At 35.5% G+C, this 13581-nt stretch overlaps 1 protein-coding gene across 1 annotated transcript; it reads left to right on the forward strand.

The window, feature by feature from the left end:
* Positions 1-1241: 1241 nt before the first annotated feature.
* EN2 (engrailed homeobox 2) lies at positions 1242-7669 on the forward strand. Its single transcript, XM_053466402.1, has 2 exons — positions 1242-1993; positions 6085-7669. Exons 1-2 carry the CDS (start codon positions 1510-1512, stop codon positions 6399-6401), a joined length of 801 nt encoding a protein of 266 aa, XP_053322377.1. The 5' UTR covers positions 1242-1509; the 3' UTR covers positions 6402-7669.
* Positions 7670-13581: the final 5912 nt, after the last annotated feature.

Here is a 13581-nt window from a genome sequence, read left to right on the forward strand (position 1 = left end):
GCTCCAAGCCATTCTCTGCTCCATTACATTTGCAACACAATACCTACTAACAGTCATGAGTGGGGATTTTTTGTATGCATGATGAGTGGTGAGGTGTGATTGTGTAGGACCTGCTCTGGAGTTTGCTATTTGGCTGTGACTGATGTGAGTCATGTGCTCATTTAACATAATGTCTTCCACTGACTGACCTCTTCATGACTTTCACAGAACCCAGATCACTCAAGCAAACACCCAAATGCCAGATGATGAGAACTTTCTTTACTCTTGTTTTTTTTTTTCATAATCACAACCTTAATGCTTGAGAAGTAATCTGGTGATTTAACCCTAAAGGTGCTAGCTGGACTCTCTCTAAATGAAAACATAACATTTTGTTCTGCCCAATGATTAAAAAAAAAACTAATTTTGCATTTAGCTAGGGCGAAGGGGATAGCTGTGTATTAAACAGCATATCAAAATGAAATGTATTACTAATTGCCTGTGTTTACATAATCCTCTGATGATCTACCCCCCCCCCTAAGTGCACCATGAAGAACCCATCAGATAAGAGGATAATTTCAGTAATAGTGAGGACATAAAAAGTAGGTTTCAGAGGGTAATCTCCTTTGTGTGATCTTTTTTAAAATGTTTTATTCACCACGGACTGGATTATTATGGGATTTCACTAATACATTCTAAGAAAAAAGATATATATGGCACTGGGTGCTTATTTGGATCAAACAAAGATGTGAAGCAGTTGGATTCGGTGTTGATAATGTTATTTCATACACATCAGTTCTTTGGGAACACTGCAGCTTTAAAGAAGGGAGGTGGGGGGATTGGGGGAGAGAAAGGGAGGGTGGAGAATCCTGCTTGTCAATTTACTAAAGAGCACCAGGGTCATGTGATGAAAATGAGCTCTCCTATTGGCTGAAGGCACGTGTCTAGGAAACCGGTCTCCAACGTCACTTGTGAGGCTCTATTAAAAATAAGAACGTAAATCCGGAGTGAAAGTATTTCAGGTCCAGTGAGTGCTTCAAAAAATATCCACTCCAAACAGCCTTTTTTATTTTTAAATATTTAGAAGCACCCTGGATTTATTTACAAGAAAAATAATGCCCGGTCTACCTTGTGAATATTTGTAGAAATTTGCTTTTTTTATTATTATTATTATTTTTCTTTTTTTTTTTGTCTATGCTATATGTGTATTTTCCACACTCTCAATTGCAGCCTTGATCCATACAAGTGCTTGATGTTTTTTTTTTCTTCGCTCCTGAATGATTTACCCACAAGATCTGCATTTCGGGAGCACTGATCAGCATGACTCCGGTTTGGAAAAGAGGATCAGGCGTTGGTTTGCAGAACTGAACCAGTAATATCTGCAGGCTAAGAGTGATCCACAGAAATCTAGAAGCTGAAGCTTGCTTTTAAGCTGGGATTTGAATGTTTAGCTGACTGGATCAAGAGGGAGCAGAGAGGGTTAAAGGCAAGTGTGGAGGAAAAAAATAAAAAAACAAGATCTGGGATTACAGCATGGAAGAAAATGATCAGAACCACAGGGAAGTGGACCAACAGCAGGAGTCAGGAGAGGAGCCCAACAGGGTGATTCTACCCCTACACCAGGCTCCTGGAAACCACCAGCCTCATCACAGGATCACCAACTTCTTCATTGATAATATTCTACGGCCGGAATTCGGGAGAAGGAAAGAAGGGACAACCCAACAGGATGAGCTTTTCTCGGTCAGGGACAGTGTGACTCGCTCTGGGGTAGATTCTGGACAGCACAGAGCTAGTAGTGTTACTGATGGAGAAGGGGTCTCCAAAACCATTACTGCCACTGGAGATAAGAAATGTGAGGGGAGCATTGATGGAGCTCTTAAATCTAGAGGACATAGTGGAGATCTTTCCTTGAGCTCAGACTCTGACAGTTCCCAAGCCAGCTCTAACAACCACCAACAGCCAATGTTGTGGCCAGCCTGGGTCTACTGCACCAGGTACTCAGACAGACCTTCATCAGGTAAGACACTGGCACCTGGCTCAATTAGATCCTGCCCTGGTTAACCTTTGGATGTGGGGAGAGAACCCAAGTTTTGCTGGGGGAAATATCAGTTTGGTTCATTCTGGAAGATTCAGTATTGCCTTGATTAACCCTTTGTTTTACCTTTAAAAATAAATAAAAAAGAATAGATTATATGGGGAAGAATAGATATTTGTTGTTTGGAAAAAAAAGGTTCTTTTTAAAGACTCAGATGCCAAAATTTTATGGGAATATTTATTATTTTCATAGGCTTTTCAATAACTGACTATGCAAGTCGGATAATACCTGCATTAAGCGTGGAAAATAGTGCAAACTGAAATCATTTAGGGTAATTAAAACACAAATAGCACCAACAGAATATCCTATTGAAAATTTACACGTATAAAAGATTTAGCATTTTAAGTGAAACATGTTACTGAGCAAAGAATAATTTCACTTAATTCCTTAGCCAAAGGCAATTCGTAATAAAACAGCACTTTAACAGAAATATATGTGCTTAAAAGATTAGCGATTCATTAATTTGCTCATTAATTTGTTTTATAGAATAATTTGTAACACAAAATATATATTTCACATACACGGAAATTATTATACTAAATGTTTATATTTATACTGAAGTTTTGTTTCAATAATCAAATTCAGTCCATTGTTCGTTCTGGATATCTCCCAGTCTGTATTAATATTTAATTCTAAAATCCGATGGTACAGGCCAAATCTCAGTTTTTAATACCGGTTTTAAATTAATTCTATTTTAAATTAATTTAATATTACACACAGCAATTACAATTAGAAAAAAATAACTTGCATCACCAAATATATATATATATATATAGAGAGAGAGAGAGAGAGAGAGAGAGAGAGAGAGAGAATTTTAAAATATGTTAATGAAAAAAATCTAAATAAACAGGTTGATAAAATCTTCATTAATTAAATATATTTAATAAAACATATAAATTCAGTTATTTTATATTAAGTATTTTAAAAGAATATTTCTAAATTTCATCCATAAATTATTGTGAATACATCTCATAAACACATGTTAATAAAATTAATATTTTATTTTTAAAATACAAAAATAGTTTTTTTTCCCCTTACAACTGGCATGGCGTTTTGGGGGATACTTTCATTGAAATTGATTGACCCCAAAACAAAAATCTATATTAGAAATTAGAAATAGATTAATTTAAGAGGTTGACACTACACTTAATGTATCCCCCCCTATATTCTTTGGAAATGGAACGTCTGTTATTATAATTATTTATGAACTGGGATTTTCTGTGCATTATGTGCATGTGTGACCTTAACGCTTTATTATACATAAGATACATATATGTTATCTGTTTGACCTATTATAATCGGTAAACTACTTCATTAGTACCCCATGTGTACTAAATGAAGAATTGAAAAGGGTATAGCGTGTTGTAGTAAATGACATTATGAGAAATCAAACTCCCACTGAGATTACACTTCAAAGGGTTTTTCCAATGTATCTGAAATGGGAAAAGGGTACTCAGTACCCCCCCACACTCCAGCAGGATTTTGGGGGTCCTGTTGGGATATCGAATGGGGAGGTGGGTGAGATGTTTCCAATGAGGTTCCTTATGCAATCCCACGTGTTCTGTTGTGATATGCGGGTGAAGGAGGCAGGATTGATGGCAGGTTGTAGTAAAAACACGTGTAAAGAAAGGAGTGAAATAGGGGATGGTGGAGGGGTAGAGGGAGAGATGATTGTTAAAAGGGAGACAGGGAACATACATGCTGTACACGTAGTGAGAGCATGGTAATGTGAGATTAGACATGTTTCTCTGCACAAAGACATGGAGATGTGCAGAGGATGCAAACCTATTGAGATGAAAGGGAGAGATGGTGAGAAAGGCATAGGGGAGAAGACAGGATGAATAAGAGGGATGAGGTGAAAGAGTAGGAAAAAAGATGGGAAGAGAGGGTAAGTTACAAATAGAATTTATTGGGAGGGAAGACAGTGTGAAGAAGGGAATATTATGGAGGAAAGATGAGAGGAAGGGGAAAAGAGAAAATTGATAGGGGGAAAGAGATCAAAAAGAGAAAAGGAGATATTAAAGGGGCGGTGATTAAACAAAAAAACTGGGCGCATAGATAAATTATGGTCAGGAATTAGCAGCAAAAAAGAAGGCTGTTAGGATGAGGGTATAATAAAGATAAGGAAGGAGGGGATATAATGGCATGGATAATACGGGTAGCTGATCAATGGAAGGGAGTATGGTATAGAGAGAATAAGGAAAGCTTGCAGAGTGAGAATAATGATGGAGATACTTGGTGAATGAGGACATTCAAATGGATAAAGAGACCGAGGATAGAGAGACAGAGAAAATAAGGGCAGGGGACATAGTTAAATAAGGCCACTTAAACATGGGGTAAAAGCCACCGGCAGAGGTGTCAGCAGGGCTAGGACATGGGCAACCAGATTATGACTGTCAAGGTAGAGAGTAATAAAAAGGATATATAGAATGATGACGGGGGTAATTAGGACACAGGGATAGATTGCGTGGATAGGGATTTTGGTAGGCTAGGCATTGAAAGGTTCACAGTAATGTCTGGGGATATTTGGGGAGAAGAGGTGCTGAGAGACCGATTGGAGAACACAGACATGGGGAATATATAAAGTGGAACACGTATGGAGGGGCTAGATATGGAGGATAAATTCAGTGAAGGGCAGGGGATTGATTTGGAATTGTATCAGGCATTGATCAGACTCTCAGGTAATCGATACAGGGCAGCGTCCCCTGTTTCTGCGCACAATGCACAGCCTGTTCATATATCTGGCTCTCAAATGAAACCTGGGATTAAAGAAAAATATGGACAATTGACAAACCTCTCCTAATCTATATTCATTGTTCAAACACTGTAGGAAGGTGGGGAGAAGAAATAAAATCCAACAAAAATACAAAAAGATCCAGCAGAAAATCAGCCTGCAAAGCCCACTACCCCCAAATGCATTATATAGCAGATTTCATTATTAAAGAGATATGGTAGGCATCTTGAACCCAATAATTAGCTGAGATGAATGACTAATATATGTGATGTTAATATTTCAAGTGAATTTAGTGGAGTGGGGAGAAAGGAGTGAGGGGGAGGGGCAAATAATGTACCCATAGCAATCATCCCCCTCTTGTAAACTGGAGCCCATCACCAGAGGCTGGGGCAATAGTCTGCATTTATCATTTGCTCCAGAACACATTGGCCCCAACACTATAACAAAGCCTTTGCTTTGCCACTGGCACAATAATGTCCCAGCTTCTTCTCCTGGCCCAATTGAACTCAATCTGAATCTAAACTGGATTTAAAAAATGCGTATTAAAATGCCCCATAGATCTATTTTCCCTGCCATTTTATTGGGGTATAGAAATAGCATAAATTAAAATCTAACTATCCATGTAGACTTTATGCGCAGTCTTCAAAAACGCACAAAAAGCAAACAAAATATGAGAAATATCATTCGATCAATGTAAGAAACTGATGGGTACATTCGACCCCTGTGAATGGTTACATTATATACATTTCTCATGAAATAAGAATATTCGTGTATTTTTCTTCAGCACACATCATCCAGAAATTTGAAACAAAATAGCTACATCAAATTTCTTAACTAATTCTAAATCACCAAAAGTGATTATCGGCTACATAGAAAGCTTGTTTTAATAAAACTTCAGTGGGATGGTACATTACACAGTTTTGGGTATTATTAAATATACATAGAGGTTCTGGTGCTGCATGTCTTTTACATATAAAGTGCTAGATTCGAAATGTTTTTATAGGGCACTTTATTGGATCTAGTGTGGAATACAAAGATATCATATGGGATAAAAGTATTTGTATACAGAGGAATTGGAATGGTGACTTAATTATTATTTTGGATAATAATAATATTAATAATAATAATGATAAATATATCAAGGGTATATCTATCTATAGATAGATAGATAGATAGATAGATAGATAGATAGATAGATAGATAGATATAGATATAGATATAGATGAATCATTGAGTTTTGGGACTTTATCAGTGTATTTGTTCTTATCGTGTTCTTTAGGTCCAAGGTCTCGTAAACCAAAGAAGAAAGCAGTAAATAAGGAGGACAAAAGACCAAGAACAGCCTTCACTGCGGATCAACTGCAGAGGCTAAAGGCTGAGTTTCAAACAAACAGGTATCTGACCGAGCAAAGGAGGCAAAGTTTGGCTCAGGAACTGAATCTAAACGAATCTCAGATCAAAATCTGGTTTCAGAACAAAAGAGCTAAAATTAAGAAAGCCACAGGAAGCAAGAATTCCTTAGCATTACATCTGATGGCACAAGGACTCTACAACCACTCCACCACTTCAAAGGACAGCAAATCAGACAGCGAATAGAAGGGGTAATAGTGATGCAAATGTCTTAAAAATGCAATAATTTAAAAGAAAGTTTTTAATTTACAACAAAAAAAAACTTAAAGGGCCAGTGAATAAAGAATTAAACCAGCATTGTGCTACAAAATGTGTACTGGGGTAAATATTATGTGTAAATATTATTATTATATACAGGCAGACACAATTCCAAAATAATCAATCCTATTGAACTATTTTTTGTTGTTTTGTGATTTTTTTTTTCTAGAGGCTACCAATTATTTTCTGTTTAGACCTTATTTTATACTGAGTGATATTAATGGATGTTTGGACGTTGAGAAAACGTGAGAACATTGAAATTTAAACAACTTTTGCTAAAGTCCAAAGATTTATTGCTGCACTTCGCACTACTGTGAATTTAATAAATTGTTAATATTTGTTCTTTGTTTCTCTTATGTTATAATTTTCTTTTTTGTTTTTTATCTTAATATGAAAGCAGGAACGGTGGGGATTTGCATTTTGACATGCACATTAACCATTTCAGTGCTTCAGTGGGAGTTCCTTACTCCTATAGTACTTAAACGGTTAATTTCATCATCTTCATATTTTAATTAAAAAATAATGTCTTTATGGTTCTGTAAAGTGCTGCAGAATTCGGTTTATTTATAAGCGAATGTAATATACAGTTTTGCACTTAGAGTTGTTTTTTTTTTCTTTTTAATGTCCTGTGGATTTTCCAATCTCTGCATCTAGGATGAGATCTGTGGGGGTTAATATACAGTTATGAATTTCTAAAACTCTAAATACATGTCATTATTTCTCTTCAAAGCCCAATTTTATATGTCTGATTTCCATAAGAAGTGTGTTGGCTGAGAGTTGCCTTGATGGTCAGGGAAATTTAGGAAATCACTTTCTTGATCTTGGTGAAGGTTCAACATGTTGATATTTTTGTGACTAGTGACGTTTTTAGATATAATTATTAAGTACGAAAGTAAAGCAAATGGTCAAATATCTGGATAATAGAGAGCTGCAGAGCGAAATGCATTGTGTATCTCTCTGGCTCTGAAATAATTGTGTCCTTTTTTTAAATACCCTGAAATACCCTATTTTTGCCCCACTCCTTCCTTTGGGATATATGACACCCAATGAAAGTTTAATTTAGGCTCCTCTATTTGCTTGTCCAAGTTCCTTAACCCAAAAAGTTCCAAAACACCCTTTCGCACTATCTTTGCCGTTTCCCATAAAGAGTTCATGGCGATTAAATGCCTAAAACATTTCGTTTTAAGTCATCCCAATGGTAAAAAAAACACAAAGCATACTCCGTAAACAATAAAATAATTTATAGTGCTAATAAAATCTTTTTTTTGTTATTCCATTCTATTATTCTAGAATTATCTGTGTGCATATTTATCTAATTAGATAACTGAGGGAAGGGGGGTAGGTAATATTGCCCCCATCCCCCACGATACATCATTTTTTAGAAGTGTATAGACTGTAGTCAATCTTTGAATGTGGATCTGGATACACACAGAAATTATATCACAATCTTGGAAAAGGCAGGGGCATTTTATTAACCCCTTCCAGCCCAGAGCAGTGCATTGAATCTAGTATATGTCCCCTGGTGTATGATTTTAGGGGGTTGTACCTAACAAAAAGAAAACTATACAACCTTAGAAAAAATACACATAAATCTCTATCTGCCACCAAGTTTAAGTTACCTTCAGAATATATATATATATATATTATACTATAGAATCACCTAACTTTTTATTCTTCTGAATCATTTAAATGAACACTGTAAATACGATATGTCGCCATTTGTGTTTGCTCTTCACCAATAATAATAATTATTATTTTTAAATGTACAACAATGTAAATAAAATATTTCCCTTTTTGATTAAATCTTTTTCCCTCTTCTATCCATTTTTAAATGTGTCTTTTTTCCCATCAACGCTGAATGTTTAAATATAGGATATTTCAAGAAATTATGTTTTAATTGAACACTAATTCAGGACTGGTCATCCCTAATGGATGAATGTGTTGGTTTGCCTTAAAATTCATTTTTAGCTATAAAACTACATTGCACAATGCTGTTTACTTTATGAAAATCTCATGTGAATGACTTATTTTGGGTGAGAGAGAAATCGGTTAATCGATTAGCTAAATTCCAGATTGTATCAGTGTTACTTTGTGTCAAATTCAAGATTTCACTGATTGAATTAATTCCACCTTTCTAAACCATCAATGTCCTGTTTAACCGACATGTAAAGAATTCATTTCATTGTGTGTCTCAATTCTCCAAGAAACTCAGAAAATAAAACAATTTAACATGTGCAAAGTGTTTTGTGTTATTCGGATCTCATCTCATAACTTTTTACTTAGTAAGCAGATAAAACAGATATTATTAATTATTATTATTGGGAAATATTTTCAATGTTTTGTGTCCGTGGAATCTCCAACTTACTCAAGAAAATACAACAAACATTTACAAAAGTTCCTACTGATTCTACCATGTCACCTGTTGACCTCATACAACAATCTGAAAGCGTAAAAATCGCAAATTAATGTCATACATAATAAAATACAAAATATAGTGCAACATTCTAAATGTATTATTATTATTATTATTATTATTCGTGTTTTGGCTGTAAATATTTGGCAAGCTGGAATGGAAACAGTTTTTGTGAAATAGTATCAAGCTGCCACACTTGGCTTCCATTCTGGACCATGGGGAGGAATTATTAACACTATTAGGTAAAGGAAAAACAGAAGAGGAGATCAGCAGGTGAGCCCACAATTTATCAGTGTATATGGTGCAAACATCCCAGAAGGGATGCATCCACTCTGAGCACAGAATGGGTTAATTAGCCATGCAGTCAGAGCATGTTTCATACGTAGATAATTAAAACATAAACTTGACAAAGGAGCTGACCCAGTATAAGCCAATGAGTCCTAATCAATAGTGAGTTCCCAGTATATTTGCTATAAACCAAACATCATGCATCCTGATTAAACAATTGTATGTAGCTTTAAAAATATACCATACATCAATTAAATGATATTTTATGGAAACCTCTGAAATACAATATAATCATCAGTTGAGTCGTGATATTGTATAATAATTATATTTTAGATTTACAGCTTCTATTTGCTCCATTTTAACCCTGCAACCCTTTTATTTTTAATGCCAAAAGGTAATTTCATTACATTTCACTTAAGCCTCTATTTAAGCTAGATATTGGATGATGTCATGAAAACCATCGTCATTGTCCAGACTTAAAGGGAATTTATAGTACAACCACAAGGTCATTTATTTTTAATTAAAGGAAAGTAAAAGCATTACAGGGGCTATTTTCTATAAGGGGAAAAAAAAAGATAATTAAGCCCAAAATATTGCCATAATGACAATAATTATCTGTGTACTTTTAGATGGCATTAATTGAAAGTTTTGCTAGGAATCCGGCATATTTTCTCCCAATTTTATATCCCTTTTGGATACACAGAATTTTTTGTTTATTTTAAAAAAAATCTGAAGCTACTGTGTGTTTTGAAACAATTGGCTTTTTCTTGTTTGTAAACACTTTAAATTTAATATCGCTTTTACAAATTTCTCATAGGATGGAGTGTATATTTATAAGACCTGGTGCACTGCGTATAGGGTGCAAATCCATTATGTTTTATGAAATCTTAAATACAATGAAAACACAGCAAGAAAGCGCCTTTGGTAACAAAGGGGTCGACCTCCCCCCATTTAAATAAAACCATAAGAGACAGGAAGAGGGGCTTCAGTTCTGCCTGGCTCCCCACTCATAACTCTCTTTTAAACAGTAAAATGAAATGAAGCACCTAGAAAGGGAACACCTGCAGGGACCCCTGTGCCATGATCTTGAAGATGGGGTATCTTTATATCCTGGGTTTAGGCTACTCCAGCTTTGATTCTTCTTCTTCAAAAAGTCACTTTACTTCTCATGCTCAGTATTCAGATCATTTTGCTGCCAAATTCGCCCCCTACCCTCCCTCTTCGTTCTTCTTCCACAGACACAAAAAAGTGTCATCTAGCTTTCTGGCAAACTCTCTACAATGTTTCTGAACTTTCCTTCCCAAGTCAAAATGAACATTCTGCTCTTGTGAAACAGTAGAACTCAACCATATATGAAATTCCATTTTGAAGACTATTCCAAGCATGAAGAAATCTTTTCATTTTTATGTCATTTTTGGAGTTATTTTTTTAGTGAGAGTTCTCATTGTTGTATTTTGTCACACTCTTCAGAACCCCTTGCCATGCCAGGAAAAAGTTGATGTGTGTTTTACAAATATATATAGTGTTACTTTATTGAGTCATTGGAACCTGTGACATATTGACATGCATAATGTATACTGTATATGTAACAATATGCAAATCACTCTCCCAACATTGGAGGCTTAAATAATAATGTAGATATTTTAAAGGAGCTGTTCCACTTTTTTTGCAGTTTGGATGACAATTACCTATCAGACCTGTTTCTGTGTCATGTGGCAATTAAATACTCCCAGCAAAAATACATTTTTTCTTGATTAAAGATTTTTTCCTAGGAATGGTTAGCAGTGATGCTGCATTTAGTTACAAAAGTGTTCAATTCAGCATAGTTAATAAAACAGCACCTTTCATATGTCACATCCAGTATCAAAATATTCTGTTGGACCTATTTCAGTAGGCAATAAAGGTATAAAAAACATAATGAGCGGGTAGGCTATTTGTATTTGGAGTAGTTCTGTGTTCAGGGTAAGCCATACAATTAGGTTAGAATTTACACTTAAAATCTAGAGTAAGGTTATTTGGTTGTGTTATTTTTCTAATTATTGTTATTTATTTTACTGCATTGGATCTATCTATCTTAAACAGGAGGGTTAGAAGTTTAATTATAATGTAAGGAAGTTTTACTTTAAGGAGAGGGTGGTAGATAATGGAACAACAGCCTCCCTGCAGAAGTGGTAGAGGCTAATACAGTAAGGGAATTTAAACATGCATGGGATAGGGCATATGGCTCCTGAATCTAAGACATGACCAACCCCTGATTAAGGTTTGAGTCCTTACAGCAGGTAAAATTTGCAAAATAGATGGGTCAATGGTTCTTACCTGCCATGTTCATATCTACCTTTATATCAATTATCCAAATAAGGCAACCAGACAATTAAATTACTTGTGCATCTCTCATTTGAATACGAAACATGATAACCTTTTATTTCTTCCTTTTTTATATTAATTTCTGTCCCCTAGTTGCATGCAGTAATGATGCAATACTTCCCAACTGGGCCCTATGTGTGGAAGGGGAGAGAGCTCAAGGTGGTGAGTGTAATATTGTGTTACCTGTCACAATGTCTATGGAGCAAGTGGAAAGCAGTGGAAAATTTCAGACAATAGAGGTTGTCTGAGAGGAGCATTTCCCAGGCATTGACCTGCTCTCCTAGGCACTGGCAGCTCATCTGCATTCCCATTCTGCCCAGCTTGGATATGGAAGTAACGCCCAGGCCACTGACTTGATGAGCTCAATAAGAAAATAGCTTTCCTTTCTCCCAGACACTCCAGCAGAATGAATGGAGTCTGTGGTCACAAGACTGGGGTGAAGGTCAAAGCTTCTGTGACAGCTGCAGGTGCTTCATTTCCTGTCCCTAAATAAATGCAGCACCTCTGAGGCCAGACCACAGGACTATGAATGACAGATGTAATCTCCTATTTGCATGATGAGTTTCCAACTTCAGCCTCAGAAAGTCTTGTCACACTGCACAAATAATCCTAAAAAGTTGTTAAAACTAAAATGATATATTTTACCATCTTAACATGTAGAGCTATGTATATATATATATATATATATATATATATATATACATATATATATATATATATATATGTATATATATATATAAACAATTTTTAGATTTTTATTATTATTTATTTTTATTATTATTTATTAATTAATTTTAATGTTATTATTATTATTATTATTATTATTATTATTATTATTTTAAACAGAATCCCTGCTTTTTAAAATAGCTTTTTGTTTCAACTTTTTACAGTGATATTTTTTTTTTTGGTCAAGACGGAAGGAGTGAGCTTGTAATATGATGAAAAAATACTACTAAACGCTCGTCATCCTAAAAAAGTTCAGATACTAGTTTTTTTTTTTATTACAAATAAGTGTTTTTTTTATTTATCTCTCCCTAAGCAATATCCTCTTTTTTTACCCCCAACCCCCACAAGAATATAGTTTTTAAATGCTTCCTGCATATTGAATGAGTCTGCAGAGTTGTGTGGAGGAAATATAATTAAAGTGGGGAAGGAATGTAGAAAGTGAAGAAAAGAAATGACATCAGTCGGATTTCACACTTGGCACTCGGATGGCCGGGTTCAGGCAGGACTCTTGCCATGCAACACAGATCAAAGTGCCCTGCCACTCCTAGCAAGGCAGAGGGGGATTTAAGTATGCTAATCCGCAGGACAAATATATTTTAATCTTGTTAAAATACAAGTTAATGCCACAGCTCAATGGCTGGACTTTGTCAGGCTGTAGAGATCCAGTTTCTCTGTTAAACTGTGCATAAGGTAGAAAGGACCCCTTGTTCATCAAACAAAAGATACACCCAGCTACCCAGTTTTGCCTGCACTTTTACCTATGCATCCCATAGGGGACATGCCTCTTACATATGGGGAAGCATAAACAATAATAAGGTGACAAGTTAACTTAAGAGAAAATGTCAGAAAACTGAAGGATGGGCCTTGATATAGGACCCAGCTGCCACGGAGTAGATATCTACTTCTTGAACATGGTTGGAGTTTTTGTCCACTGGATAGTGAACATGAGATTCATGCGAGGGGTAGGTAAGGTTTGGCAGGGCAGTTGCTGTGGCCTGACCCAAGATTCTCACCGGATAGCTAGAAGTGTGAATTGTAGCTATTTAGGATGAAAGAGGAAAAAGAAGTCCATCAAATTTACCCCTTCCAAAAAGTGATATCTATTGATCCAGAAGAAGACAATCAAAAAGACAATCAGACTTTTACCTAATTTTGTTCCAAAGGGGTAAAAAAAATAATTCCTAACTCAAAAGGCAGTCATTTTTTTCCATTTATTAAAATCATTTCATCGTTATAACCCTATACACCTGTGTACCCGAACTTATTGCTAGAGCATTAACTGAATTCCCTAAACCTAAGCAGTGCATTCCCCATGTT

Source organism: Spea bombifrons, chromosome 5, assembly GCF_027358695.1.
Source record: "Spea bombifrons isolate aSpeBom1 chromosome 5, aSpeBom1.2.pri, whole genome shotgun sequence".
NCBI lineage: Eukaryota > Metazoa > Chordata > Amphibia > Anura > Pelobatidae > Spea > Spea bombifrons.